The sequence below is a fragment of the Danaus plexippus genome, chromosome 25, assembly GCF_018135715.1.
Source record: "Danaus plexippus chromosome 25, MEX_DaPlex, whole genome shotgun sequence".
NCBI lineage: Eukaryota > Metazoa > Arthropoda > Insecta > Lepidoptera > Nymphalidae > Danaus > Danaus plexippus.
The window spans coordinates 1567956-1594768 of record NC_083553.1 but is presented as its reverse complement, the minus strand read 5'-3'; the positions used below and the strand labels follow the sequence as shown (position 1 = coordinate 1594768).

The 26813-nt window shown below is 30.8% G+C and overlaps 3 protein-coding genes across 4 annotated transcripts; 1 reads left to right on the top strand and 2 right to left on the bottom strand.

The window, feature by feature from the left end:
- Positions 1-141: 141 nt before the first annotated feature.
- LOC116775222 (uncharacterized) lies at positions 142-2645 on the bottom strand. The gene is made up of 5 exons (XM_032668073.2): positions 2486-2645; positions 2296-2412; positions 1897-1984; positions 1063-1149; positions 142-218 (listed from the first exon to the last, which is right to left on the bottom strand). Exons 1-5 carry the CDS (start codon positions 2500-2502, stop codon positions 153-155), a joined length of 375 nt encoding a protein of 124 aa, XP_032523964.1. The 5' UTR covers positions 2503-2645; the 3' UTR covers positions 142-152.
- Positions 2646-2838: 193 nt separating this feature from the next.
- On the top strand, positions 2839-15691 carry LOC116778573 (uncharacterized). Of its 2 annotated transcripts, none has more exons than XM_061524614.1 (18): positions 2839-3108; positions 3384-3461; positions 4369-4469; positions 5342-5486; positions 6290-6384; positions 7442-7564; positions 7897-8106; positions 8874-8931; positions 9110-9182; positions 9422-9565; positions 9736-9803; positions 9882-10061; positions 10432-10498; positions 10891-10952; positions 11516-11599; positions 12667-12779; positions 13346-13425; positions 14445-15691. In XM_061524614.1, the coding sequence occupies exons 1-18, from the start codon at positions 3019-3021 to the stop codon at positions 14636-14638; spliced, it is 1965 nt and encodes a 654-aa protein (XP_061380598.1). In that variant the 5' UTR covers positions 2839-3018; the 3' UTR covers positions 14639-15691. The 2 variants fall into 2 exon arrangements, with proteins under 2 accessions (XP_061380598.1, XP_061380597.1); XM_061524613.1 differs by having other exon boundaries at positions 9727-9803.
- On the bottom strand, positions 14944-25846 carry LOC116775135 (facilitated trehalose transporter Tret1-like). The gene is made up of 8 exons (XM_032667957.2): positions 25617-25846; positions 23968-24197; positions 23664-23834; positions 22561-22713; positions 22028-22154; positions 17759-17994; positions 17108-17302; positions 14944-16567 (listed from the first exon to the last, which is right to left on the bottom strand). The coding sequence occupies exons 1-8, from the start codon at positions 25699-25701 to the stop codon at positions 16289-16291; spliced, it is 1476 nt and encodes a 491-aa protein (XP_032523848.2). The 5' UTR covers positions 25702-25846; the 3' UTR covers positions 14944-16288.
- Between the last annotated feature and the right edge of the window lie 967 nt (positions 25847-26813).

Sequence of the window (26813 nt, the reverse complement as noted above, 5' to 3'; positions counted from 1 at the left end):
GGTTTAGAGATGTCAATTCACAGATGTTGTAAGCGCTAGCACACTACGTTTTCATTGTGATTATACTGAAAAATAATATCGGTTTCCTTTCATTTGTCTCATCGGTTCATAGTTAGGCCGGTTCATTATATTTTTATGTGCGTGTGTTTATGCTAACTGCTTTGTGGTTTCTGGCTGACTTTACTCTTAGCCACCTTCTCTATATTCGCCGCTCTCATCTGTAAACAAATTGAACGTATTTCATTTCCACTGCAATTAAATGCTATTGAAAGCATAGCATGTAACAAATAGTGTAATAATTACTATGTCTATATGTCTTCTTTAATAGTTTTTACAAATTCGTGACATTTACATAGAAGTTATAGGCATTCAGTTTCACTTTAAAACTATATACTAATGCCATTAAAATTACACTAATTTCCTGAAATTAGACACGAGTAACATAATTTATGTACTAGTTATTGGAACAGCTCTATCTATAACTAAAGGGAGTTTTAGCCGTTGTGTTTGTTGTTTAAAATAAAATTTTATAACTTTCATTTCTTGGAGATATGTATATATGTATATTTAAAACTTACTATGAGATATTTCTGTACGGCACCTCTACTACTGTTATAAATGCGAAAGTAACTCTCACTGTTTGTTACGTTTTCACACCTAAACCGCTGAACCGATTTTGATAAATTTTCATATAGAGATATATGGAACCCTGGAGAAAGATATAGGCAATATTTTATCCGGATCCCGATACTAAATTCGGATTCAGTAGCCGTACTGGCACAGTTATTCTGATGTTACGCGCTCGGAGTCGGGGCAAAAGCTAGTATACTAGCATAACAGCAATAACTTCATTTAAAATAAATTTATAATATTTTAAGAAACCAAGATTTTAATAAGCACCATGTGTTAAGCGATGATCCCTTGCAAATATTAAACTTTGTTGATATATCAGACAATGTGGACAAAGTTGCAGGTCTGAGTTAGTTTTTAATAATTTAGTATATCGGATATTCATAGTATTGTTTGTATAATTTTCTTATTAAAAAAAATGTCTATAGTTACCTGCAAAGATTGCACCCTTTTATGTAGATTCATCATGCTGCCGCTGATTGCCGAGAGCTTCTCCTTGTTGGTAGCTATATCGGCAAGCTGAAGAACATTTAACTTCAAGCACACATATATTACAGCGTTTTAGCAAAATTATTTCTATCAATAAAACATATCAAACCTTTGTCTGACCAAAAAATTGTTTTACTTCAGAAGTAAATTTTTATTAATGCATAATTTAAAAATTATCAGTCTTATGCTTTCATTGTTAACAAATATATTTGAGTTAAGAAATCTTTGTATGAATTAAATTTTTCATATATTACAAATTTTAATAAAATTCACTTAACATATAAAATAAATATTTAAACCGAGTCATTTTATGACATTATAAGTCTTAACTAAATATTAAAAAGTGCTAGTACAATTAAGTTCATATTAAATCAATGTTCTGCTGATAATTATATTATCAGTTTCCAAAATAATTCTTATACATTGGCAGGGATAGTGCAAAATCTGTATAACTAGCTTCGAACTATACAAGTATTTTATCACAGTGAGTAATTATTTGAGTTTAATTTATTACTCAGTGTTATAAAATAGTCTTCGAGTTGTTGTATTAAAAAATTATCAGGTTTAAACATTCCTCTGTCAATCTGCTTCTTATGCATATACATGGCATTATCCAATGCTAGTTGAGTCCCTGACTAGTCACTTAAGTTGGAACATGACAGCACAATTGTTAAAACAACTGGTATGTGGTTATCTGGGGGTTGCAGGTTTGAATCTTACTTTTGACAATGAAGGTTTTCTTTGTATACTTTCTATATGATTCTACATTTCACTAACCAGTGCATCAAGCATAGCGTCATTCTGTAAATCCTCTAGTCGCCTCCGTTCGGAACAGATCATAGTGTGTACAGCATCTTGTTTATCACTACAAATATAAGATAATTTGAATATTAAATATTAAACTAAATTAACTATACAAAATATATATACTTTTATTCATGCATTAAAAAAAGCAACGTTTTCGTAAAATATTGAGATGAATGTTTCTTTATCTGTATATCATCTTGCAATATAAATAATTGTTAAAACATTAATTACGATTCAAAATGTTAATGGTGATTGCTGAGTTAAATGGACTAACAAATATTATATTCCTGTTGTATGTATAGTGTATTATCCCGTATGTATTCACTATGTATAAACGTATATACATTAAGGAGATGATAGAAAACTTACGTTAATTCTTTTAAATGTGTATTTAGTGACACCAAAGGAGGCTCGTATATTTCCATTAACCCCCTAGCCAGTAACTGTACTGTTTTCATGTCTTCAGGTGTTGAATTTTCTTGAACACTGGAAAATGTTGTTATTTATTAGGTTTTATTCACATTAACAACATCAAACTACTTTATAACATATAATTTACTTTTCAGTTGTCGCCATATTTCAAGTAAGGAATAATATATCTCTTTCTTTATTATTTAATAAATAAGTAGATATAAGTTATGACTAAATTAGAATATAATTTGATAGTTTAAAGTCAATTAATTGTATGACGACTAAGTGAAATGTCATTTATACACTTTCAATTTTAGTGATACTTTATAAACTATATTGTATTAACTTTTTCAATTATTTGAGTTTATTAAGAACAGTTCTTTATTGAAGTGATCTTAAAAACTTATATTTTCTTCAATTTATATTAAAATATAATGATTCCATTAGGGATCTTAAATAATTTATTATAATCTGCAAAATAAAACGTGAAATGGAATGCATAAAAATTTGATGGCCGCCAAAGTTCTTGTTTATTTGACGTTCCTTGATCTTTCATTTTCCGTTGTTCAAGGAGGGGATTTACTGAAATATATCGCATTAATTGCGGCTATACGTTCATATAAATTGTAAATTAACGTTATCAATCTGGAAGTCCTACAAGTAAACCGTGGGGAAGGCGAGATGACGTCTGTGGCTAGACGACGAGAACAGGACGATTCGGGCGAATATTCGGACGCATCACAAGATATCGAGCAAAACAATTCTGGAATTGTAAGTCAAACGGCAACACAGTTCGTTGTTAACTGAGTGAACTTTCATTTTGGGGTTAGAAGTATTACAATCGCACACTTTCTCTGGCGCATTCGCGTGTTGGAATGCCCATTTCTTTTTAGTAAATTGAGGTCATAGAGCGACTGTCCACTCTAAATCTACCGGTGGACGTCGCACTATTCAAATCATAAGCGTCATCTCTAGTTTTAGCATCAAATATTATCAAACTATCAGTGTGTGAAATGCAGTTGTTAAAAGTTGGTGTTGGTTTCCAGGATGGCGCTCAGCATGATACCGACTATGACTCCCAGGGATCGGAAACTGAGCATTCCGAAGGGGATCCAGAGAAACAGGTACATTTTATATTAGTAATGTTCAAATTTATATCACAGTGCACTAAATAGATCAGAGATCTCAATGAAATCCTATTAGTATGTAGGTTAAACATAATAAGTTGCTTGAACTTTTCATTGTTTATTATCTTATAAATAATCATAATAGTGACAACATTTGCTATAACAACAAATTATTCTCTGCTTATTAGATTTAAAATTAACAAGGAAAGTTAAGTGAAGTAATTTTAATGTATTAGTGATTGTGTATTAGGTGAAAGCTTTTATTATCTGTAATTAAATTGAATAGTAGAAAATATTCCATTAGATTAATATGCAGATTATTTTATAATTTTAAATTATACTGTTTTACTTATTATATACCGATGTTAGTTACATATTTTGTATGTGTAGTGTTAGATAAAAATATATTAACTTAATAATATATGTATTATGCTAAGAAGCAATACTGAATGAGGGAACCTAATGTATTATAACAATCTACCTACATTACACTTGACATCATTACTATTTAAATGAAACTAATATATTTCGGAGGTACTACGCGGATTTTATTATTTTAAAACTACATAATCCCGACGTTTCGGTTACTTTTCAGCAACCGTGATCACAGATCACAGTGATGACAGACATTCACATCTCATCTGCCCATGATCACGGTTGCTAAAAAGTTACCGAAACGTGGGGATTATGTTGTTTTAAAATAATAAAATCCGCGTAGTATATCTGAAATATATTACTTTCATTTAAATGAATAAAACTCGCGAAAGTCTTAGATCTCATTATCATATTACTGTTAAATAATACCAAGCAAATATAACTAAAACACAAAACATCTTTCCTCAAAGTATGAAATAATATGTATAAGTATAACTAATACATAACGATATGATTATAATTGATACAGGAGACGGAACGCCGCGTTGATGATGATGAGGATCGCAGCAATCCACAGTACATTCCAAAGAGGGGCACCTTCTACGAACACGACGATCGTACAGCGGCCAGGTATCAATATATATTTTAAATGAAAATAACAAAAAAATTTTTCAATATCAATATGTAGTATTTGAATTCTGCCATTAGTGACTTCAACGACACAACTAGTAAGCTAGAAATATATCGGTAATAAATGTTTGTCTATAGATTATATGACACATGATCGGATTCGTTATGTTTAATTAAATAATTTTAATAGTTTTTTACAAAATTTATTTAAATTAATTTCACATATAATATATGAGTAATTTTCTAATAGCTTTTGACACTCATATTTTGTTATCTTAATTTTCAAAGCCATTGAGATTATTGAAAGTTTGTAATGTTACCGTCACTTTCACTATTAACTAAAGTTATTGGGAGTTGTGGCCGTATGATCGATTTATATGTGATTATATTCATTTGATGCAGATAATTTTTTTAATTCGATTAGATTTATTATTTATATTGAGTCTTATGGCTATATAAATAGAGGTGATATTGTAATTTGCATCGGTCACAATTGACCAATCTGTGCGTTCATGTGTAAAGTTAATTCTGTAATATCCACCTGTTTGTAGAAAGTTGTATATATCCATTGTAATGATAATTTGTTTGATATTATTTCTATGCGTGAGATTTCATGAATCATTTAAAAATATTAACATAGGAATCTTAGGAATATGGAAAATATATCTGATTGGTCTCATTATACTGAACAGTGTTTTGTTTATCTAATTAATGGAAATCAAAATATCTATGTGAAACGGATATAAAAAAAGTCCTATAGAACAAACTGATATTTTTTCATACCTAAGTTCTGATGTTTATACAATAAATCATTTTATAAGTTTTAGTCATTACAGAACTTGATATTAATTAAAACTATGTCATGTTTACAGCGGCGAGGAAACAACGAACACCACATCAGAGACGGTCTCCGAGAAGAAGGAAGGGGTGGAACCTCCAGCAGAGCGTAGAAGACCACCGAGGAAGGCAGACGCTGATAATAAGTGGGCACACGACAAATACAACGAAAACGAACAGGTGACGGAACATACAGACATACACACATGGACAGAATGACAACATATGTACACATTGGTCTATTGAGACACATACATAAATACAATTCATATGAAAAGGAGAATTTGAATTTTTTATAATGTTTATCTTACTTTCTTTAGTGTAAATATAGAGTTTTATAGCACATTTCTATGAGATCTGTAGAATAAGTGTTGCTATATAGGGTATATATAATTTTAATGAGATTTTTCCGAGTCATAATATGTATTTTTTAAGAGTATTTAGACATCACTGACAGACAGTGAAGGAAAACATCGTGAGGAAATCTGTATTTATAATTTTGAAATCGCCGATTCACCTTAAGCAAGCGTGGTGATTATCGCCCTAACCTTCTCCATGTGACAAGAGGCCTTTGCTCAGCAGTGGGCCCCGATAGGCTGATGATGATGTAAAATTGTCTCAAATCTAAATATATGAGAGTCAAAACGTTTGGCGAAATATTATAATTAATAGGAGGTATACCTATAAATTTGAGCAACAAATTAAATATGATTATACTCGCCATTTTAACTATACTTTCTGATTAACTCAATCACTCTAAGGTGTTATTTCTTCTCGTTTTTCCATCAACATAATATAATATTTAAATATTATTTACTGAATGCCATTTATTTAAATTTGATGATTGTTATGATAAACCTCTCATCTCGTCTCCCGATGATGATGATCACGGTTGCTGTAAAGAAAAAACGTCACAATTATTTAGATATGAAATAAAACAACATTATTTAACTTAGTTAAATTTTTATTGATAAATTTTCCAGATTCCGAAGTCTCGCGACGAGCTGGTGGCTATATACGGCTATGATATAAGGAACGAAGACGCTCCGCCTCACGCCAGGAGGAACAGGAGATATGGGTATAACGGGATATAATAATTATTGAACTACTAACATAACACTAGTCTGTACGTATTGATGTCTCGATGTTTGTTACACTTGAAAGCAAAAATTACTCAACTGATTTTAATGAAAGTTTGCAAAAATGTATCTCATATAAAATACTAAGATATAGGCTATACTGTGTCCCGTTATTAGTGTCGCTCATGTAGGAAATCAGCATAATAGTTGATTGTTTGTTTGTAATCACGTGAAATAGATGATAGATGGCGCTGGTGGTTAGTAAAAGCCTCCATGGTCCTTACAATAGTCAATAAAATCTTAATAACGTTAATATAAATATAGTTTAAATTCTTTTTTAATAATATGAGATTATTTCAAATATTTTATAAAATTTTGAAAATGTATATCGTTGCTTGCTTAGATGATTTCAAAGGTTTGTCTTAAGAGTGTTAAGAGTGCAGTCGGGATTCATATTTACAGAGTTAAAATTAACCAAGATAGCAAATACTACTTATATGTTAGCATAAAATTCTACATGAATATTTAAACCTGTTAATTATTGGTTATTTAAATTTTTAACTTACTGTTAACGCTACAAGGAGGTACCGACATTGGCGGTTAGTTAATTGCACTTGTGAACCATCGCATGACATGTCCGAGTATCGCATGGCTTCATACACAACTATACAATGCTTAGTTAATATAAGTTCCATTATTAATTATCTCCAGTACTATTAAAATTTTAATATATATTCTTTGTCTGGCTTCAGTATGAAATACGTAGCTTTTTAAGTGTAATAAATTTTTATTTACGAATGCCTTTAGCTTATATAACTTATAATTAAATGTATTTATCTGGTGTTTTAATAAAATTTGCAAATCTATATTATAAATGATGTATGGCCTTGCAAGCTTTTTAACACTGTCTTTATTATATATAGAGATATTTCTAACAATCTCTCTTGAATATCTTATATTCAAACTTAATTGTAATTCTCTCTGTTTTAGTTTCTATCTCGATTCTTTATAATCTGTATATTAATATATTCTATGTGTTTATAATTAATTTTCCAGCCGCGGCCCTAACAAGTACACGAGAACGTGGGAGGATGAAGAGGCGTATCGTCGTCAACTGGCTCACAAGAAGCCCCCCAGCCCCGCTGATTTCCCTGAACTTGGAGCCACGAACAAACCCGGGTGTGTAGTGTAACTTAAAATTTTACGTCATTGTATGGTATGGAATATAATCCTTTTGAAAAACAATAATATAAATAACTTAGCAAAATTACTTAAGTATATAGTCCTTTCGAAAAATAATGTTCAAAGATTGAAAATTACATCCATTGAAAATATGTATTGATATGCAAAAAATAGTGAGTAGTTTGTTAAAATTTATTTTTAAACTAAGAATTTATGATATACGATATTAATTTTTAGAAGAAGATTAACTGATTAAACAATAATATTACTAAGTTGTGTGACATTTATATAGCGAATAACATACATAATATAATGCTAACGATGTGTAGACGGAAGCCGAGGGCGAGACCGCGTTCCAAGTCACAGCCGGCGTCGAACGAGTCGTCTGAAAACGGCAGGGAGTTGAGACGGAACGCCTCGATAAAGACGCCGAAACAGAAAGCGGTCAAACCGAACAAAACTAACCACAAGCAGGCCGTCCAGGAGAATGTGGTCAAAATGGAGAACCTGACTATCACCACCCCAGTTAATAACGGCACGTAAGTAATTTGTATGATAGATGTTTCACTGTTACATTTAAATTAAATTTCTTATTAATTATTAGCTGTGAAGGTTTTGTTTAAATACATTTAAGAAGACTTCAAGATGGTGTACGTGAAGTTTCAATTTGCTCCTAGTTTTTTATGTTATGAACCTTTTTTGTATGAAAATCAACGTTTATGGATATCCGAAGTTTTTTCATTATATTTCAGTCTTACAGTGTTGTTAGAATTTATTATTTATTAATGACTCAAGTCCATAGATTATTATTTAACGTAATGCTTTCGCTGGCACAAAATATATTTTGTAACGTAAAATGTTGCAGTGACAATTCTCATACTTGTGACAGTGCAATTAGACCTCTGACATTAGACGAGTGTTAGTGAATATAAAAGTTATTATATGGCATTGGCGAAATCTATTAGGAAACTTCACTGAGAGAGAGAGAGGAGAGAGTGAGAGAGAGGAGAGAAAAAGAGAAAGTTGATAATATAAAACCAGAATACTTATTTGATAACCAAATTGTAGTATTTATCTGGAAGTATATTTTTTAAAGGCTAGCATCACCTTTCTTAGGCCTACCCACATTTACATACATTTCAACATCTGTTTATAATAGCCAAATGTCTTTTAATATATGCAATTTTCGGTTATTTTTCTAAATGACTGATTCTTTACATAGAGAACTTTATCTGTTTAAAAATTTAACTAACTAACTTAGTTATAATCGAGTTATTATTGAGTACTAGACTATTAATTATTGCAGACAGCGTCGTGTAAGCGCTCAGCAACGTCCCGTGCCTACCGAAACTAAACACTCACAGGTAAAAATTAAATAATTAATTAATATATGTATAATAATTATAACTATTAAATTTAATTCGCTATCGAGTTAACTATTAACTGAAATTTGAAGTTTTAATATTCTATAAGGTAGCCATAACATAAATTGATAATATTAGTATAAAAAGATAATATTAATATTAATATTTTTTTCCTAAGCCACCATCACAGAACAATGCACTAAAACCTCAAGCACAACAGAAACCTCCGCAGACACAAGCTCCGGCGTCCGGTGAGATATTCCCCATATTATAATATATAGAATTAATTGAACAACGCTATATGTACTGTAAGTATAAATACTTTAAACAAAAAGTTTATCTTATTTGAAGCCGCTTTAAAATTTCAATCAAATTTCTGCCACATGTAAAAGTTGTTTAATAATTATAAAAAGAATTATATGCTAAATATATATATATTAAAGTATTATATGTAAAAGTTATATAAAGTTGAAAAATTTATGGTATGCAGGTTCAGAGCCTCGCATCAAGCGGTATAGCAGCTTGCGGCAGCGACCGCTCGCGGAGTCGTACTCGCCGCAGCAACAGCAGCAACAGCAACAACAACAGCCGCAGCAACAGCAACAGCAACAGCCGCAGCAACAGAGATATCCCGGTCAGTTTATTGAAATTGATTAATTCGTTCACCTATACATACAAGATAAGCCTATCTTGTTGACTGAATTAAATTAATTTTATAACAAATAGCATATAAGGTGCTCCAGGTAGGTATATAAAACAAGATAATTGCTTTTTTATAAGTTGATAATATTTTAGATTTTGTAGCCGGACAGCAGTCACAGCACCCAGCGACCGCGGGGCAACAGATGCATCCACAACAAATAATACACCCTGTATGTACATATATATTGAAATATATACAAAAGTTATACAACACATTTAATTGTGACTCTTTATAATTTATTTCACAGCAAGTGCACAGAAACCAGGGTAATCAGCACGGGCCGTCACCGCCTCATCAACCATCACAACACCCTGCCGGCCAACTCCCTCCGGCTCAACATCCTCCAACACAGCTCCCTCCAACTCAACTCCCTTCCGGACAACACCCTCCCACTCAACATCCGCCGGGACAGCAACACACGCAGCAGGTAGCAATTATTTATTGTCAGTCTTATTAGTATATATTTTTTTAATCTGTTATTATAGTAACAGGAATTAATAAAAGTAATATTTTTCGGATTACTACCGTAATCACGGTCGCTGCAAAGTCACGGAAAAATACGCGAAGTGATCCGAAAATGAGCTTCATTTAAATGAATACTCGCGAAAGTCTTAGATCTCATTAAACAACTGAATTATATAATCTGTGATATTTCCAACTATCTGTCATTTGATATTTCTTGTTTGTTTTGTTATGTTCAGTTTTAATTATTCGTTGCGGAACCCTAAAAACAGTATGAATATAAAATTTCAAACGACCTATGATATCATTAAGCGTATTTTTGATATATATTTCAGCGTCGCGGTATACACGAGCCCCACGTCCATCACACCATACACAACATGCCGCAGCAACACAATATTGGTGAGAGAATATTATTAACAGTACATGTACAGTACAGTATGTACAGTACAGTATGTACAGTACAGTACAGTATGTACAGTATAGTATATGTATGGTACATTTAATGTAATATTAATCACTAAACATATATGGATTGTAGATTTCCTATAAAGTATGTTTGTATGGAAAAAAAATTGTTGGTCGATGTGCCGTGTGAGGATTCAGTGAGAATATTAGACGTTTAAATCATAATGAAAATAAAAATCATTTCACTGCTGAATTCTTCAGCCATTTTAATGTAGTTTAATTTTTTAAATTTTATAACTTGTTTTGATTTTTGATGTTTTGGGTGTACAAATGATTTTGATAACATCTTTTTAGAAAAAAAAAATTATAAGTACATTACAATCCAGGTCAACTGCAACCAGCTCAAGGATACGCTCCACCCGCTATGATGCCAGCCCAATACATGCAGGTATAACGTAGAAAACACATACACATATACGAAATTACTAGTCTAATGTTAGAAAATTACGTGAAATATTTTTTTATGTAAATAAAAATCAGAGACTGATAACTGTCTTCTGTCCTGGCGTAGCATCCGACCAAACATTACCAAAACATAATCATTTAGAATTAAATCAGTCTTTCCCAAAGTGGATGATAACGTCCGCTAGGGGGCACCACAGGCTTAAAGGAAATAAAATGTCGGCGTCGTGTACAGGCCCTGGGAAGTGTTTTGTAATTTCATTTACCCAGCATAAGTTATAGTTGTTATTCAGTACGTGAAAATATGGAGGCGCTTAAGAATAATTTATTCTCCAAGTGGGTAGTCGACAGAATAAGTTTTGGGAACCGCTGGCTTAAATTAATGATTTAATCTTTGGCGAATCCACACTTTACAAACAATTTTTTTTTCTGTTTTACTTCACATCTAACAGAAAAAAATATAGTTTAAATAATTGATTAGGTATATTTCACATACGATTTCTAATTAAATTAATTCTCCGGATTTTACTCTCTTCATTGCTCGTTCAGGGCGGTTCTTCGGGCGGTGTGTTTGGGGCGCCGATGTACCCCGCGCCCGCCTACCAGCATCAGATGTACCCGCATCATAACTTTGTAAGTCAGTTATATAATGTGATAAAAAGACATACAAGTGAATTATATAAAAAGTATTTCATCAATGTCTATAATAAAATAAAAATTTATGACACCTACACCTACAGGCTACAGCTAAATGATCTTAAAATTTTATTAGTCCTTTGCTTCGGTTAATCTTTAGAATATTGACCGATTTTGATTGGAGTTTTAGTCGCAGGTACGTATGTCATAAGGAGTAATTTGGGTTACTCTTTAACCGACTCCGATTTGACTTTTTTGTATGCTTTTACTTCTTTAAAGGGCCATTTTCAAAATTATTTTCCTAATTTAAAGCGCATTGTCCTGAGATAGTTCTAATGTCATGAAGTTAAGGGTCCTCGAGAAATTAATTGAAACCTCGCAAGGATGAAGCTTTCGAATATTCGGACAAAGTCGCAGGCAACAGCTTGTTTCAGAATATAAATAATATGAACATTCTGTTAGTGGAACTAACAGCGAACACTGGAAAATACATTTAATTTAATGTTGGAATTAATTAGTATTTACATATTTTAACGTCATAAATGAATGAAATGTTAAAACAGACTAAAAACTACTTACCGCTAGAACTACAATGACGTGTTGCGATTAAGTTACGATAAAAAAAATATTAAGCTTTTAAAAACCCAACATATAGGGATTTGGTTCCAATTTTTCAATAGAAAATGACTATATGACATTTGACATTTTGACAATCGGTTTTGATTTAAAATAAAAAAATATAAAAGTGAATTAGGGAACAAGATAATGAACTTTAAACACCAGCACAACAAAAGTAAACTACTTAGAGATCGATATCCTTAAAGTAGTTTTTAAACTAACCGATACCACAATATTGACACTAAAAATCTTTAAGCGATGTCACCCGACGACCGACAACCGAAAAGTGAGTCGGCGTCTCTTTCGCACACTGCCATATATATATATATATATTTTGATAAGTTCCTTATCATATATAGTATAAAATTTTCTAGCTAGTATAACTTATATCGATATACAAAACACTCCAAATTATCGGTTATCTGACCTTTGATGGGTGTTTCCAGACGGGTGGAGTGACGTACTACAGTTGTGCTGAGCAGGAACAAGCGCCTAGAGCCGTTCGTCGACCGACAGCGGCCATACCCATAGTACGACCAGATCGACCCGCCAACGACAGGTATGTCGTTACGAGCTCGGATTTGATCAGCGATATAAACTCGACCCAGCGGCCTTACAATACACGACAGTCCAATTACTAGAACATTCCGAAACACTACCGTACTGTACCAATATTTCTACTTGTTAACAAATTTTTACAATAGGAATGTTCTAGGAAACGTTTAACTAATAGTTCGCCCACTCGTCGCGGGATGGCGCTGCCGCTAAACGTCGATATTGTACAATATTAGATTCGTTCGTTACGCCGACCTAAAAGCTATCGCGACATTATATATACTGCTGTATACAGATATTAGTCATAATATCGGTTTGGCCTTTCTAAAAAATAAGACAATTGCTTGCTTTGCTTTGCTTCTGGTCTTGAAAGTGTATATGTGATCTTCAGTCTCATCGGTCCCCAAAAGTCATATTTGCTTTAGAAACAGCCTTTATATCTTATACTTCAAGATTTTTTCTCAAAATGGCTGCCTTATGTATGTTAACGTGTTGATGTTAGTATACAACACACACATACTCATGTAGCCGCTATCATTGTTTTATATAATGTAATAATTGATTTCCCAGGCCGGCGAATTCAACAGAAAAGGACAATATCGATAGGATCGTGGAAAACATGTTCGTGAGGAAGCCATGGCCGGCTCAGGGTGAGTTTGTCATTTAATATTGCCGTAAATCCATCATAACACTGAAAATGTTTGATATTTGTTGTCACTGACAGTTTTTATGATTCTCAAAAGGATTCCATCAAAATCGAACTCGTAGGTTTTATCTATGACAGCCATCAATAATAGAAAGTGCTACACATTTTTTTTTTATGAATCTAATTTGTAACTAGAATAATAAAATATATTAAAAAAAATATTAAATGAACACACGCTCAGTACTTAATAATTAACTTATATAGTCCGTTCATAATAGAACTTCCTCTGCTATTTATAAAGGAATATTTTCTTGAATCCTTCAAACTATAAATATGACTGGTAATTCAAAGACAGACACGAAAATATAAGTAAAATACAACATTTCTTAAATGTATAAAATCTTTATACACAAGACAGCCGGCGTTTAAAAACTGGTCCATTCTGATAACTCCTGAGCCTAGTTAAGAATATTATATTGTAATCAATGTATAATGTCATTACTCACAAGATATCCGCTGGGCGGCGCTGAGAGCGTGGTTCAATTCACGTTTTGATGAATAGAAACCTCTGAGAATATACTTTGAGGAATCTTATACGAGTTTTAACTGAAGGAGGTTGCATTTTAAGTTTTTTTCGTTATGTTGGTATTATTTTCATTTTGATTTGTAATTTTTTCTTTTTTCTTAATCATCAATTTAGAAATTAATGTTGTTTGACAGCTTTAAATTAATTTTATTCATTTATTTGTGTGGTTATTTTTTTTAAATTAATAAAACCTCAGTATCCAGATAGTAGAAGTATGTAGTTGAAAAATGAGTGTTGTAGGAAATATAAATTATCTGTTATTCTTGAGAGTTGTACTAAATACGGATTTTTATACTAATTAGGACCTAGTATAATTTAACTTTGATATATTCTATGAACTTAGTAGATTACTATTAGACATAATTGTTACATAGAGTAATTTAGAATATGATGAGGAAAATAAACGAGAAATGTATGATTTTTTAAATTATTTTCAGAGGGCAAGGAAAAACAGGAAAGAAATTCTCAAGAGCCGCAGAGCAAAGAAACGTCACAACCGAACAGTTTAACATCCAGTTCGATATCAACGGATTCGAAAACAGAGAAAAACGAGGAGAAACAGGAGAAAACAGAGACTCAGGAGAGCGTCGAACGGACGGACAGCGGGAATATAGACACTTCAGACGCTTGACTGCGGCTGTACGGACATTTTATCGGAGTGATTTAACATTGCTAATAACAAATGATATTATTTTTTGTCAGTAGCGATGTCCGTCATAATTATTATTGTTACAAAAAATATACATATATATATATCATTTAAAAACTAGGTCTCGATCAACTATTTATTAAATTTAAGCTATACATTTCTCATATACGTCTTAAACGTCGCTACTAATAAAAAAATCTCTCTGGCGACGTTCATGCATCATCGTGCGCAATAATAATATTATATTTTTGTAAGAACATTATTGATGTGCTGTTTGGACGTCGCTAAGCTATTCTAAGCCACGGCTGTGCCCTGTCCGGGGTTAGGTAGGTGATTAAGTATCGGACTATCGAAGTTATGCTATAAATACATTACTCAATACTTTTTTTTTTTTCTATATATTTATTTTCTCTCTAATGTCACGCTAAACATAAATCCACTGGTTTTCCTGTTCGTATATAACTGTCGAGTCATATTTTAAGACTTGTATACTTAAAAATTTTTTTGTAAGACTTATCGTAATAAAATTATTTACATATTAAGTGGGTTATTTTTAATTAAGAATCTACGATAGTTTTTCTTTAGATCCATTAAGGATACGTTATGTTAATTATGTTTTGAAAGGACGTTTACGTTTAGCTTTTTTGTGTTAAAATTTAAATAATGGTGTTGCCAAAATAAAAAATATATGAGTATGCTAAGAATAAGGGTATGATGTGTTGTATTTTTTGAGACTGGGAACACAGATGTTAGGTTTCCTAAATTTTCCCATCCCTAATATTGTTTTTTTTTTTTGTTAACGAATGAGTTTGGTAAGAATATTCTAAAACAATATCTTTATATGTAAATCTGTCCTCGACTAGTCTTATATAAGAATCACGTCATTAAAGAGTCACAGTTTTCAGCTGAAAATAAAGTTGTCACTGAGTTTTTAAATATTTTATAAAGAAAAAAAAAAACTTATTAAAAATCGAAAAAAAAATGCTTTTGTAAACTAGGCCGGTTATTTATTTTAAGTAAATCCTTTGAATCTTATATAGTTTTATTTAATACCTTATTTACATTTACACTAATACGATACTTATTTTTATATATTTGTACAAAACATTTTCAACCATATATTTGTTTATGGCATTCATACATTTTACTAAAATAATTATTAGATATGTACCTTGTACTAATCTCTTACAGCGGTGACTAGATAATGAAGTTGACATTGAACGAAGAATATCGAAGAAATAAAAGGAGAAATCGAATGGAAAGTTTTAAGTTAACGCGACTCGACATACATACAAGATTATGCAATGAAGAAACAGATATTCAAATTATATAAAATTATGTAGAACATTAAAAAAATATTCATATAACAGAATCACACAAAAGCATTAAATTTTGTTGTAAAACATTATGACACTAAGACTAATTTATTTACAAGCCTTATTAATAGTAAATATATATATATATATTTATTTATTTATTTTATCAAATGAATAAATTTTAAGTTTACTATCTGAAATGACATTTTGATTTTGATTCAATAATACTTAAGTTCTTATTACAAAAAAATGTGGACTGGTTTATATATCACTACATTATTTGTTAATGGCATCATTTAAATATGTTCGTTGGAAACTATACATGTTGAGATTCAACTATGGTATCGTTTACGACTTTTTTGTCGTTAGTTTTACTCCTGCCTTCTAAATCAGCATAAATATCTTCTAGGGATCTCATTTTAGTTTCCGGCACGCAGAATATGAGATAGAACACGTTCGATAGACATATAAAGCTAAAACCCCAAAAGGTGTAGTGGTATCCGATCCACGAATTTAATGGCGCGAAGAGTTTTAAAAGCGCGAAATCAGTGCCCAAGGATATCGCCATGATTAGTGTTGCCACTGTGCCCCGCAACTGCAATTATGAAGGAAGTAATTATTTTAATTCATTTTAACAGATTTATTAAACTAAATATATATCTACAAATAAGAAACATTTGAGTGAATCGAAGCGAGAGGAACGACTCGGGTTATTCTTTGCGGAGATGGTCTCGGCAACCGAATATCCGATCGAGTTGAGTTTTTTTGCCCAATAGCCAATTTAATCTAGGGTAGCCTTTATAAAAAAAAATTAAATCGGACCACATATTTCAGTTTTTCAGGGTCGGAAAATGGAACCCAAGTCCAATAAAACGGTTCGGTCAGTTCACTCATAACACCAAGAGCTTTTTAACGAGCCAAGCGAGAGGTGCATTTTCTATATTATGGGGCAATTTGTAATCATTGCTTTATTTTAATTATAATTTTTAGTTAAAATGAAGATAAATGTGCAATTTTGGTAAATGTGAAATATTACTATATTATCACAAATATATAACTAAAATAAATATAAGATTTTTCATTCTATTATTAGTTTAATATTATCTTAGATTTTTTTTTAATAAATTTTACTAACCTGAAAACCGAACATCTCGGTCATTATAACGAATGGCAAGGGCTGTAATCCCAAAGCGTCCGCAAAAATACAAGTACACAAAGCGGCGATTGGTAACCAGCCGGCCAGCGCTGTACCCACACTCTGAAGGTAGAACCATGCGCCTAGCACACAGAGACTGAAGCCAGCGAGAGCGCTTGTTAGCGCTAGAAGCGGCTGGAAGATTTTAAAATACTCGATTCATGAAAAGATTTTTATAAGAAGGGATGTCTAGTTTTACACTTTTTATACTGTATGAATTTCCAATACTGGCAATAATTTTGAATTTATGTTTTTTTAGATCTACTAACAAAGTTCTTAATTGTGTCTTCAGTCGAAGCTGTTAAATTTTATTACATTCGTAAGTTAATCCCGGATCGTGTCTCCTCCATTCTACACGAGACTGGCAGAATATACTGTGCACGTCTTTGCATAATGCAGGCCATAATAAATGTAAAACTACCAGCTAAGAACGAATGTCATAATTCGTATAATGTTTTTAACGTATAAAACTTACAGATAAAGTGCTTTAATTAATAATGTATGGTTTGAAGAAATTTAATTCTTTAAAAATTATACTTGTGTTATCTTAGGTATTGATATTGGTTATATTTTATAATTATCAAAATGTACCTTTCTTCCAGCCCTATCAACGAGTTGGCAGGCCAAAAACGACCCAAATATTTGAACAGCAGCGAGCACAATCGACTGTTTGTTGGGTGACAATGAGATGCTTGAATTCTGGTCTTTCCCAGCTTCAGTGAAGATGTGGCTCGCGTAAACTAAAACGGCAATGCATCCACAAAATTCTCTGGTGAGGTTTACTATGAGCGCTACCCAGAAGGCTTTCAAGGCGGTCTTATCTGAAACTGTTAAGATATATATTGTAGTATTATTTGATATAATATCCCTTTTTATTCTTAACAATCATATTTATTATTATTTTCATATAAATAATTATATTTTGACTAAAAATCTTGGAGGCACACTTAGTTACTGGTAATGTAGGTTTTTGGTGATTTATCGATAATTAACAAGTGAAGACTTAAAATAAATTAATGGTTTTTGATATAAAAATCGTAATACCATTTAAATTAATTTGTATGTTCTAATTTTGAATCAATTATATTGTTGATAAAGGCACATAAATTAATGACAAGTCAAAAAAATTATGTAACGTCAAGCCTTAAACGATCTTTGATCCTGAACGTACGTAATTCAAGAGTTTTTTCTCCAATGAGACACTCGACCACCGTGTACCCGCCAATTGATCCTTCAAAGGCATTTGACACCAAACAAATAGGAACAACCCAATTAAATGGCAAACAAATTGAAAAAGATGGCCGGGCTCAAATATCAAGGACAGTCGCAATTGAAATAATAAATCTGTTTTGAAAACATTCTCTTATTTATATTCGCAAGTCGTGAACTGTCCTGTGTTTCGGTTTGATTTAAAATTGTCTAGATAACGACGAAATAATCAATATTTATAAAGCGTTGTAATCACAAAGTTAAGACAAACCTACTTCTAAAAACCATACTTTTATGCTAAATAAATATGGCATTTTTTTTCAAACAAAAATACAAAAAAAAAATCCATGAAAATTATTGAGTCATCGCTTTATTTAAGTGTTATTGAATTGTCGTAAAATATAGATATGAATTTAACGCTCGTTCACCGAGGGTTATGATGTGGGCAAATCTACTATCGATTTCTTTATTTCTATACAGATTTAGTTTTCCTTTCCGTATTTTTTTATAATACAGATTATACATAAGCTTCTTCTAACTTTGTTTAATTTTTTTTTAATTGTCATTTGATGTTATGCCAATATTATAGCTATTAATTGCCCCTATTCTCTTGCTTTAAATTATATTTTGATTTACCAGTAAAAATTATTATAATAAAGTATTTTCTACAAAATCTGTATTATATTGATTTAATTTTGATAATATTTAAATGAAAACACATACTTCTTTTTATTTCAAAAACGTTTGGATTGAAAAATCTCGATAGTAATTAAACTTTCGACCGAAGTGGCGGGATATAATTTCTTTACTTTACCTCAAATAGCAAAATATTTTTTTATACTTATATCAGAATCTATAAATAAAAAAGACCGGAATATATTTAAACTATAAATTGGTTTTATCTGTCACTTTTTTTATATTATCTATGTTTTCTTTGCATAAAAACCTTTAAATTGTTTACAATTTTTTTTTAAAGTAATAAGTAATTTGATTACGTTTAACGGTGCAAAGAAACACCTTATTTATAGAGTCGGAAATGTGTCCGAAGTACCTCAACCTTTATCACTATGTGGAAAAACCACAGACATCTATCGATTACAATACAGATTACGTAACTTTTGAAGATTGATTTATTACATTGCTAGTTTTTCTCCGCAATTTCGTTTATGTTCTTATGTTTAGAGAGAAATGTATGCAGTATGTGTGTTTAATGTCGTCTATGTCACGGAACATTCTCTTAACTACGTAGAACGAAGGGAAAAAGTCAGCCCATATGTTTTGGTTTAGACGCTACATTAAAATCCATTCAGTATATTTTACGTTTAAGGGCAACAAATATCTACGTTTCTAAATGTGGTCACAGTCTTAGGAATTGATAATATTGCCATTATACTAATATATTATAAAACAATATGCATATAAGATATGACAAATTGAGACTGGTTATATGTTTATCATTGATGCTATAAGAAAATCTCGTTCGTGTGACTTTGTAATTGATATTAATGATTTAAATTTATAAGGATGACGTCACGATATTTATATCTGCCTTTATAAGAACATAACTCTCAGTTTTATTGATATATAGACAATTATCAATATAATATTTTACTGTGATGCCACTTTATATTATTATAAATAACTAAATTAATTATAAAAATAACTTTAACAATTTCAATTGGTCTGATTATTGATTGATTCAAGAACTTCAATACAATAAGTTATATTTTTTTATCTCTATGTATTTCAGACAAGCTTTTGACTTCGCTATAACTGGGATGGACTATAAAATTAGGTTGAGGGAAAAAATTATAGAGAATGTTAAAAGTATAAACATTAGATTAACCGGCAGGCTGTGATCTTAGTCTGTTATGTGACTACATAGTACATAAAATGGCTATGAATGATTCCGCCTGAACTGAACGAATTAAAAGGCAATAGAGTATTCGTATTTCTTCTGTCCAAGGTATATTACCATAAAAATGAAACTAATATTATTCGGATTACTTAGCGTATTTTTTTTAAACAACATAATCCCGAAAATTAAGAAATCGTTGTCAGTAGATGATAAATAACAAGACCAAGTGACAGACATTCACATCTCGTCGCCGCGAAGTAATCGAAACACCGGGAGTATGTAGTTTTTAAAATAATAAAAAAAACGCGTAGTAATCCGAGAAATATTAGTTTCATTTAAATGAATTCTCGGGAAAGTCTTAGATCTCATTATATCATCATAAAGTTTGATCAGAATCAAAAAGTTAAACGATTTTTGTGTTAAAGAACAACCAGTATACAAATATCTATTCATCCGTCCTCGCAAAACTTTCGCATCTATATTGTCTTAGGATTAATAGCTCAAGACATTTTCAAAGACGTCATTTTTCTTACTCGTTTAACTTTTATTCCATGACAACTTTTAATATAAAAAGAAAAAACAGAAAATTAATTTATATGAATTTAACATTTAAACGAATGTTTTCAAAAACTTTGTGATGGAAAAACAAACAACTTTTGTATTGTTGTTGTTAATTTTAAGGAGAATATAATGAAATTATATTGCCTTTCTCATGAAATTATGTGGGTTACAATTCACAAACGATTTTTAGACTTGACAAATAGTTTGAAATGTGGCATTGAACACGAGTATAGGATGTATTTATAGCTTACAAAAAGAATTTAATTAATTATATCCAGTCCTATGTAATACGTTATTTCATTCTTTTTAAAAGGAACAAAAATTAATACTTTTTATACATAGTTTAGTGATATCAGATTTTTAGCTTTTTAACGGTGATTATTAAAAAATGCTCTTCATACCTTTTTATTAGTTTACTCGTACTAAAAAATATATAAAGCTAATGGACAGTATGAGTGTATTTGAATGTGTGAGGGTTGGTTAGCTGTAGTGTGATTCGGTTGATACTTGGTTGCTGTTCGTGGTACATTCTATTAGACATAGTGTTGTTGGATAATCTCTACGTAAAAAGGAATATTGCTCTTAAAGTTTGAAAGAATCGCAATAGAAAAAGAGGTATCTTATTCTAGGATGGACGCTACATTTTTAATTACCGCGAGACGTAACACGACGCCGTTTGATATAACTTGCATAAATCATTCTGAAGGACAAACCGTTCCCGATAAATAACAGAAAAGTTTTGACATTTAGAGCCTTAGAATTTATACAGAAAATAAATGTCTGCTGTCAGAGTTCTTTCTCAAACTATTCGTATATGATCGTAATAGGCTTTTCAGGTCCTTAATATTTTATCAAACTGAAGTTGTTACACTGAACTGTATTTGAAACAGTTCAAAGTTTTATGATGTAACCGGAGCAATGTTAAAAGTAGAATATTTGATTCATTTTCATCAAAAAACTTTCGTGGTACAATTTCATTGACTTGTTTTTTCTTATTTATTTCGTCAATACTTGAGTAGATTTTTATATCACAGTCAAGAACTTTTTAAATGAAGCTGATTATATTTCTCACTTTCATGGTTATGTATTATTATGTAACTATTACGTAGGTATGTAATATTTTAGGAAGAGACCATTTCTTTAAGGGGAAGCGAAATTTATTTTGAGTCGATCCAAGAAAGCTTTTATCTGTAAAAAGTAAAGACAAAGGTGATTTAAGTGTTCTTACTCACATAATAATCTAGGAGAAAACTTCGGTTCACATTTTGTCTGCTCTATATTAAGTCTATCAATCTCTTCTGTGATTGTTTTATCTGTGGGCGGAAGTGATCGCAGCCAGCCTAATACTTTGGCTGTCTCCTGTAGTAAATAAATATGATCACGTATCAATATTCTATATATAATATAGACACTGTCAATTATTATGTATTTTTTGAACCAATAACTGGCAAATGTCATTGTCTGTTATTGGTAACTATCAAACATCGTAATTATACTTAATAAAGATTTTAATTCATATTTTATGCTATCAGATTGTTTCACGGTGATAAATAATATTTGAATTAAATAATACATACAAAATTTAACTAAATATATCTTGAAACGAATTTATCTTGATTTTATTATGACATTCATATGTGTATAATCTTAATACGAGTTTGTTATGAAGGAGGTCATGCTAATAACCTATATTATCAGATTATTATAATGTCATATCATGTAATTCATATTGTAAAAGTTATTATAAGTAAATTATTTTATTGACCTCATTTTTGCCACACTTGATGAGATAGGACGGCGTCTCCGGTAACTTGAGGAGCACGCAGAAGTGTACTAACGGCACAGCAAGGAGTATCCAAAGGACCGTGTGAAACGGCAGCAGATCACCAAGAACAAATATCAGTAAATTCCCAACCGTCTAAAGAAAAATAATATACATGTTTTATTTACATTCATTTATATATGAAGTCAGGGGAATGTGATAAAATGTCCGAAAATATTAGCTTCATTTATCTTGTCGAATTCTTATTTATAAACAAGAAAAAAATATTTTAATATAAATTTTTACGTATTAAGATGTGTTATGGTATGGCTGAAAATATTCTAAACAATTCTTACACTTAGTGAAAATCAATCACCAATCATTTTTATAAATATAAAGACGTCCTTTTCTGGTATATATGATAATCTTCGTTAATGAACGCTTAGTGTGATTAGTGACAAGTTATTTAAAGACACGTATCCATTTTATCGACTAATATATTCTATTTAACGTATTTGTTTGGTTTTAGTTTAGCTGCATTGTCGGCTGGCACGGTTATGGCACGTACGAGGAAAATCTTTTGCGAACTCTGTTAGACCCAGGTGCCATAAAACAAGGGAATCCCGTCGTATAACAAAGAAAAATTTTGTGGTAATAATTTTTTAGATAAAAAAATATATTGGAATAGAATATTTTTGTAACGCGTTTCAACAAACTGTATAAATAAGCGTAACGTTTTTATATGGATCATCGGAATTAAAATGCACTTTAAGAATATTTAAGTTGAGTATTTAAAAACAATAAAAAAAGTCCCGCATACGTTTTGTTAGTTGATTTAAATTTTTTATTAAATATTTATTACTTTAGTATTCGCATCAACACAGTACTGGAACAGATAAAAAACGACAAAAAAGTCTCAAGAATATCTTTTTATTCGTCTTCCACTGGAAATTTTTTGCTTCGTAGGATTTGAAGTATGTTGTATAAAAAAAAAATATTACGTTTTATAAACGTAACCTGTCAGTTTGACACTTCCTTGGAACTTTATTTCTTAATAACTATAGGCCTATATGTATGTTCTTTAGACTGTTCTGCTATAAAATTACCTGTGAGAATATAACGAAGGTTCCTGTCATGCCTCTGATGCTGTCTTCACTTATTTCTTTAACATATAGCGGACAAACCACAAAACCGCCGCCTGAACCGAAGCCGATTAGAGCGCGTGCGGCTATCAGGGCTACAGGACGTGCGGATATTAACTTGATGGCCCAGCCGATCTGTAATCAGAGCAGCCGTTAAATAGCTACTTCTTAGCCGATTTGTTAATCTATGATTGTTAAAAGTCAGACAAATAACTATGAACAATTAGATTTATAGTATTTTTTTTTATATAAAAACATTTTTTATTACCGATATTGGAATTGAAGCGCAGAGGAGTGCTCTTTTTCTTCCAAACCTATCAGCCGCTGTTCCGTACATGAAGACAGCTATGGGGGCGAATATAAACATAATGGAAGCCATCCATGATATGTCGTCTTCCGTCAATGGTGGATTCGATGGAGAATCTTTCCCCATGAGGAGTTTCTTATTCGGTGATATCCAGCCCATAGCTGTGCCATAAGTAAGTATTGGCAAACACACTGACGAAAAAAATTGTACATTAATAATTTAAAAAAAAATAGTGGGTTATTTGATGTGTCGGTTGGGTATTTAAAAGATTACGAAAGATTTAAGAGCTAAGAAAAACATATTCTATCTCTTGCGCAAATTAACATTAATTGATCATATTGATGAAATTTAAACTGATCGTTAAGTAAGCGAAGTATGAAATAAGATTTCAAAGATAAAATGTTATTCATGTGTTTACAATTTCCTGAAGGCAGGTTAGGTTTAAAAATTAATTTCCTAAAGGTGGGTTTAGGATTGTTTGTTGATGCATATTTTTTTACTTATAAATCGGGTTATTTAAAATAACCGGTATATTTTCTATGCTGTAGCAATTAATCTGTCAAAACCAAATAGAGAGATGTTTTTTAATGTAGAAGAGAATCTTAGAGTTTAAAGAGTTTTTTTTTTCAATTTTTTTTTAAACATCGAATTCATACGCGTGTAACTGTTGTTATTATTGTCTTATAATATATAAATAATTAATTTTATTCGGTCTATATTCAGCGATTCTTAAAAATGGACAGCTTGCCAAAAGATCGCATTTGAAATATGAATTATAAATAGCATTTTGGATATGTCAATGAATAAATTTGTAAAGTTTAACATATATTTAAAATATTTCCAAACGATTTTTATGTAAACACAAATGATTATAGTAGTTTTTTGTTTATGTCCCGAGATATTTTTTTATTAAAAAAATCTATGCCGCATCCATTACTTTTTGTTTTATTTATTGTCTATAAATAACAATGATTTGGGTTTTATCGAGTGCATTGATAGGAGGAAAATCAGATCAATTGAAATGAAACTAATATTTTCGTATGTACTAACGCGATTTTTTTTTTAAATAACAAGACCAACTGCCAGACGTCCACGTCTCGTCTGCCCGTGATAACGGTTGCTGCAAAGTAACCGAAACTTGGGGAGTATGTTATATGTAGTTTTTTAAACAAAAAAAAGTAATTCAGTCTTAGACATCATTATCGATAAATTGAATGATGATTTTAATACCCTTTTTTTAAATGTGTATTCATTTTGCTTATACGAAAGAAACATTTATATTTTAAAAATTTATAGATAATAAAAGAAAGGAGATCTCAATGGCGTCAAAGTTATTTTATATAATCATCAGTGTTTTCGACTTTAACACAAATTTTAGAATATTATATTATCATAATGTCACTTTCTATAAATAAATTAATATACGAATAAATAGTTGTGTCCAGATTCTCATTTTGTAATGAATATAAATCATTTAAGTGGATTAATCGTCTCGAATGGTTTTTCACTTTTAATTAAAAAAAATAATAATTGTATAATATATTCTTAGCATAAAAATGCTAAGTTAGTTGAAATGCTTATACACTTATATTTAAACACTAAGTATTTACCGAAAATAGACATCAGGACTTGATTGTGTTTGCTTCCCTGCTTAACGGTTTTTTCGGAAGTTATCTTGTAAACCTTATTCACCATTTTGTCACAGTAACAAAGAGTACAATGTTTTTTTTTTCAACAAATAACTTATACAAAAAAAAAATGTCTAAAAAATTCACGTTTTTTTACAAAAACATTTCGATTTATTTGTCGAGTTGCTAGCGGATGTGTGATCGCACTGACACAACGTCTTAAGTTTTCCTATTTATAATGGCGTCGCTGTCAGACGTTACCAATTTTGTTTCGCTCATTATTGATGCGTTGTATAGAATCTTGTTGGATTTTATTCGTTTTTATTATAAAAATATTTTTTTATACAACAAATTGAAATAATTTTAAGAATCGCATAAAGAAATCCGAGATCTAAGGTCAAAAGTTTTATAAATAAATCTATATAGAATCTGATAATAAATTACGTTATGATATTTTTTATACGACCTAAACATATTAAAATTGTATTTGTGTTAAACTTGAAATAAAATACATAAATATTGCCTTATTTATGTCGGAAGACTAATTATAATACGATTACAGAAAGTGTGTATACTTTTTCCATTAAAACAGATTTCCTAATTGTTTTATAGTAGAAGATATTATTCTTAACGTAATTAGCGACGTTTAATTTAACCGAGACCATGAATGTATTATTTTATTTATTAAGTGAAAGTTCATATAATTTAAACTAAATCTTTTTTGTTTAAATGAAACTAGTATATCCGAATAATACTAGTTTCATTTAAATGAATAAAACTCGCGAAAATCTTAGATCTCATTATATCTTTTTTGTTTAATCTTGAGTTATAAATTGTTTTTTAACGGTTATATTTTGTCTACTTCACACTATGGTATAGTATAATTAATATAACTAATGTACGGAATCAATAAAGAAGATGCACTGGCTCAAGTAACTAGACGATATAAATGATCACAGTACTGAACGTCAGTGCTCGTAGAACATTAAAACTGTTGTTTAATTTATAACTTTTCGTTTATTTATTATGCCTCGCTACGGAACTCTATGATGCGATTTCTTTAATTAATCCATTGAGCAAATGTACTCAAATGTGTGACATAAAAAAATAAGCAAGTTATATTTGAGTATAAGTCTTTTGTTTAAAAGTAAAAATCCCGAAACCAAATCCCCTCAGACA

What these genes read in the sequence shown, in the direction of transcription:
- LOC116775222 (XM_032668073.2), bottom strand. An exon ending in ACGCTATGCTTGATGCACTG is followed by an intron (nt 1,150 to 1,896) that starts GTTAGTGAAATG and finishes AATGTTCTTCAG; the next exon opens with CTTGCCGATATAGCTACCAA. An exon ending in AAAGGGTGCAATCTTTGCAG is followed by an intron (nt 219 to 1,062) that starts GTAACTATAGAC and finishes ATTTGTTTACAG; the next exon opens with ATGAGAGCGGCGAATATAGA.
- LOC116778573 (XM_061524613.1), top strand. Translation starts at nt 3,019, where the DNA reads ATGACGTCTGTGGCTAGACGACGAGAACAGGACGATTCGGGCGAATAT. An exon ending in GACACAAGCTCCGGCGTCCG is followed by an intron (nt 9,183 to 9,421) that starts GTGAGATATTCC and finishes TATGGTATGCAG; the next exon opens with GTTCAGAGCCTCGCATCAAG. An exon ending in CACAACAAATAATACACCCT is followed by an intron (nt 9,804 to 9,881) that starts GTATGTACATAT and finishes TTTATTTCACAG; the next exon opens with CAAGTGCACAGAAACCAGGG.
- LOC116775135 (XM_032667957.2), bottom strand. Translation starts at nt 25,701, where the DNA reads ATGGTGAATAAGGTTTACAAGATAACTTCCGAAAAAACCGTTAAGCAG. An exon ending in CCTTCGTTATATTCTCACAG is followed by an intron (nt 22,714 to 23,663) that starts GTAATTTTATAG and finishes ATTTTTCTTTAG; the next exon opens with ACGGTTGGGAATTTACTGAT. An exon ending in TTGATAGGGCTGGAAGAAAG is followed by an intron (nt 17,303 to 17,758) that starts GTACATTTTGAT and finishes AAAATCTTCCAG; the next exon opens with CCGCTTCTAGCGCTAACAAG.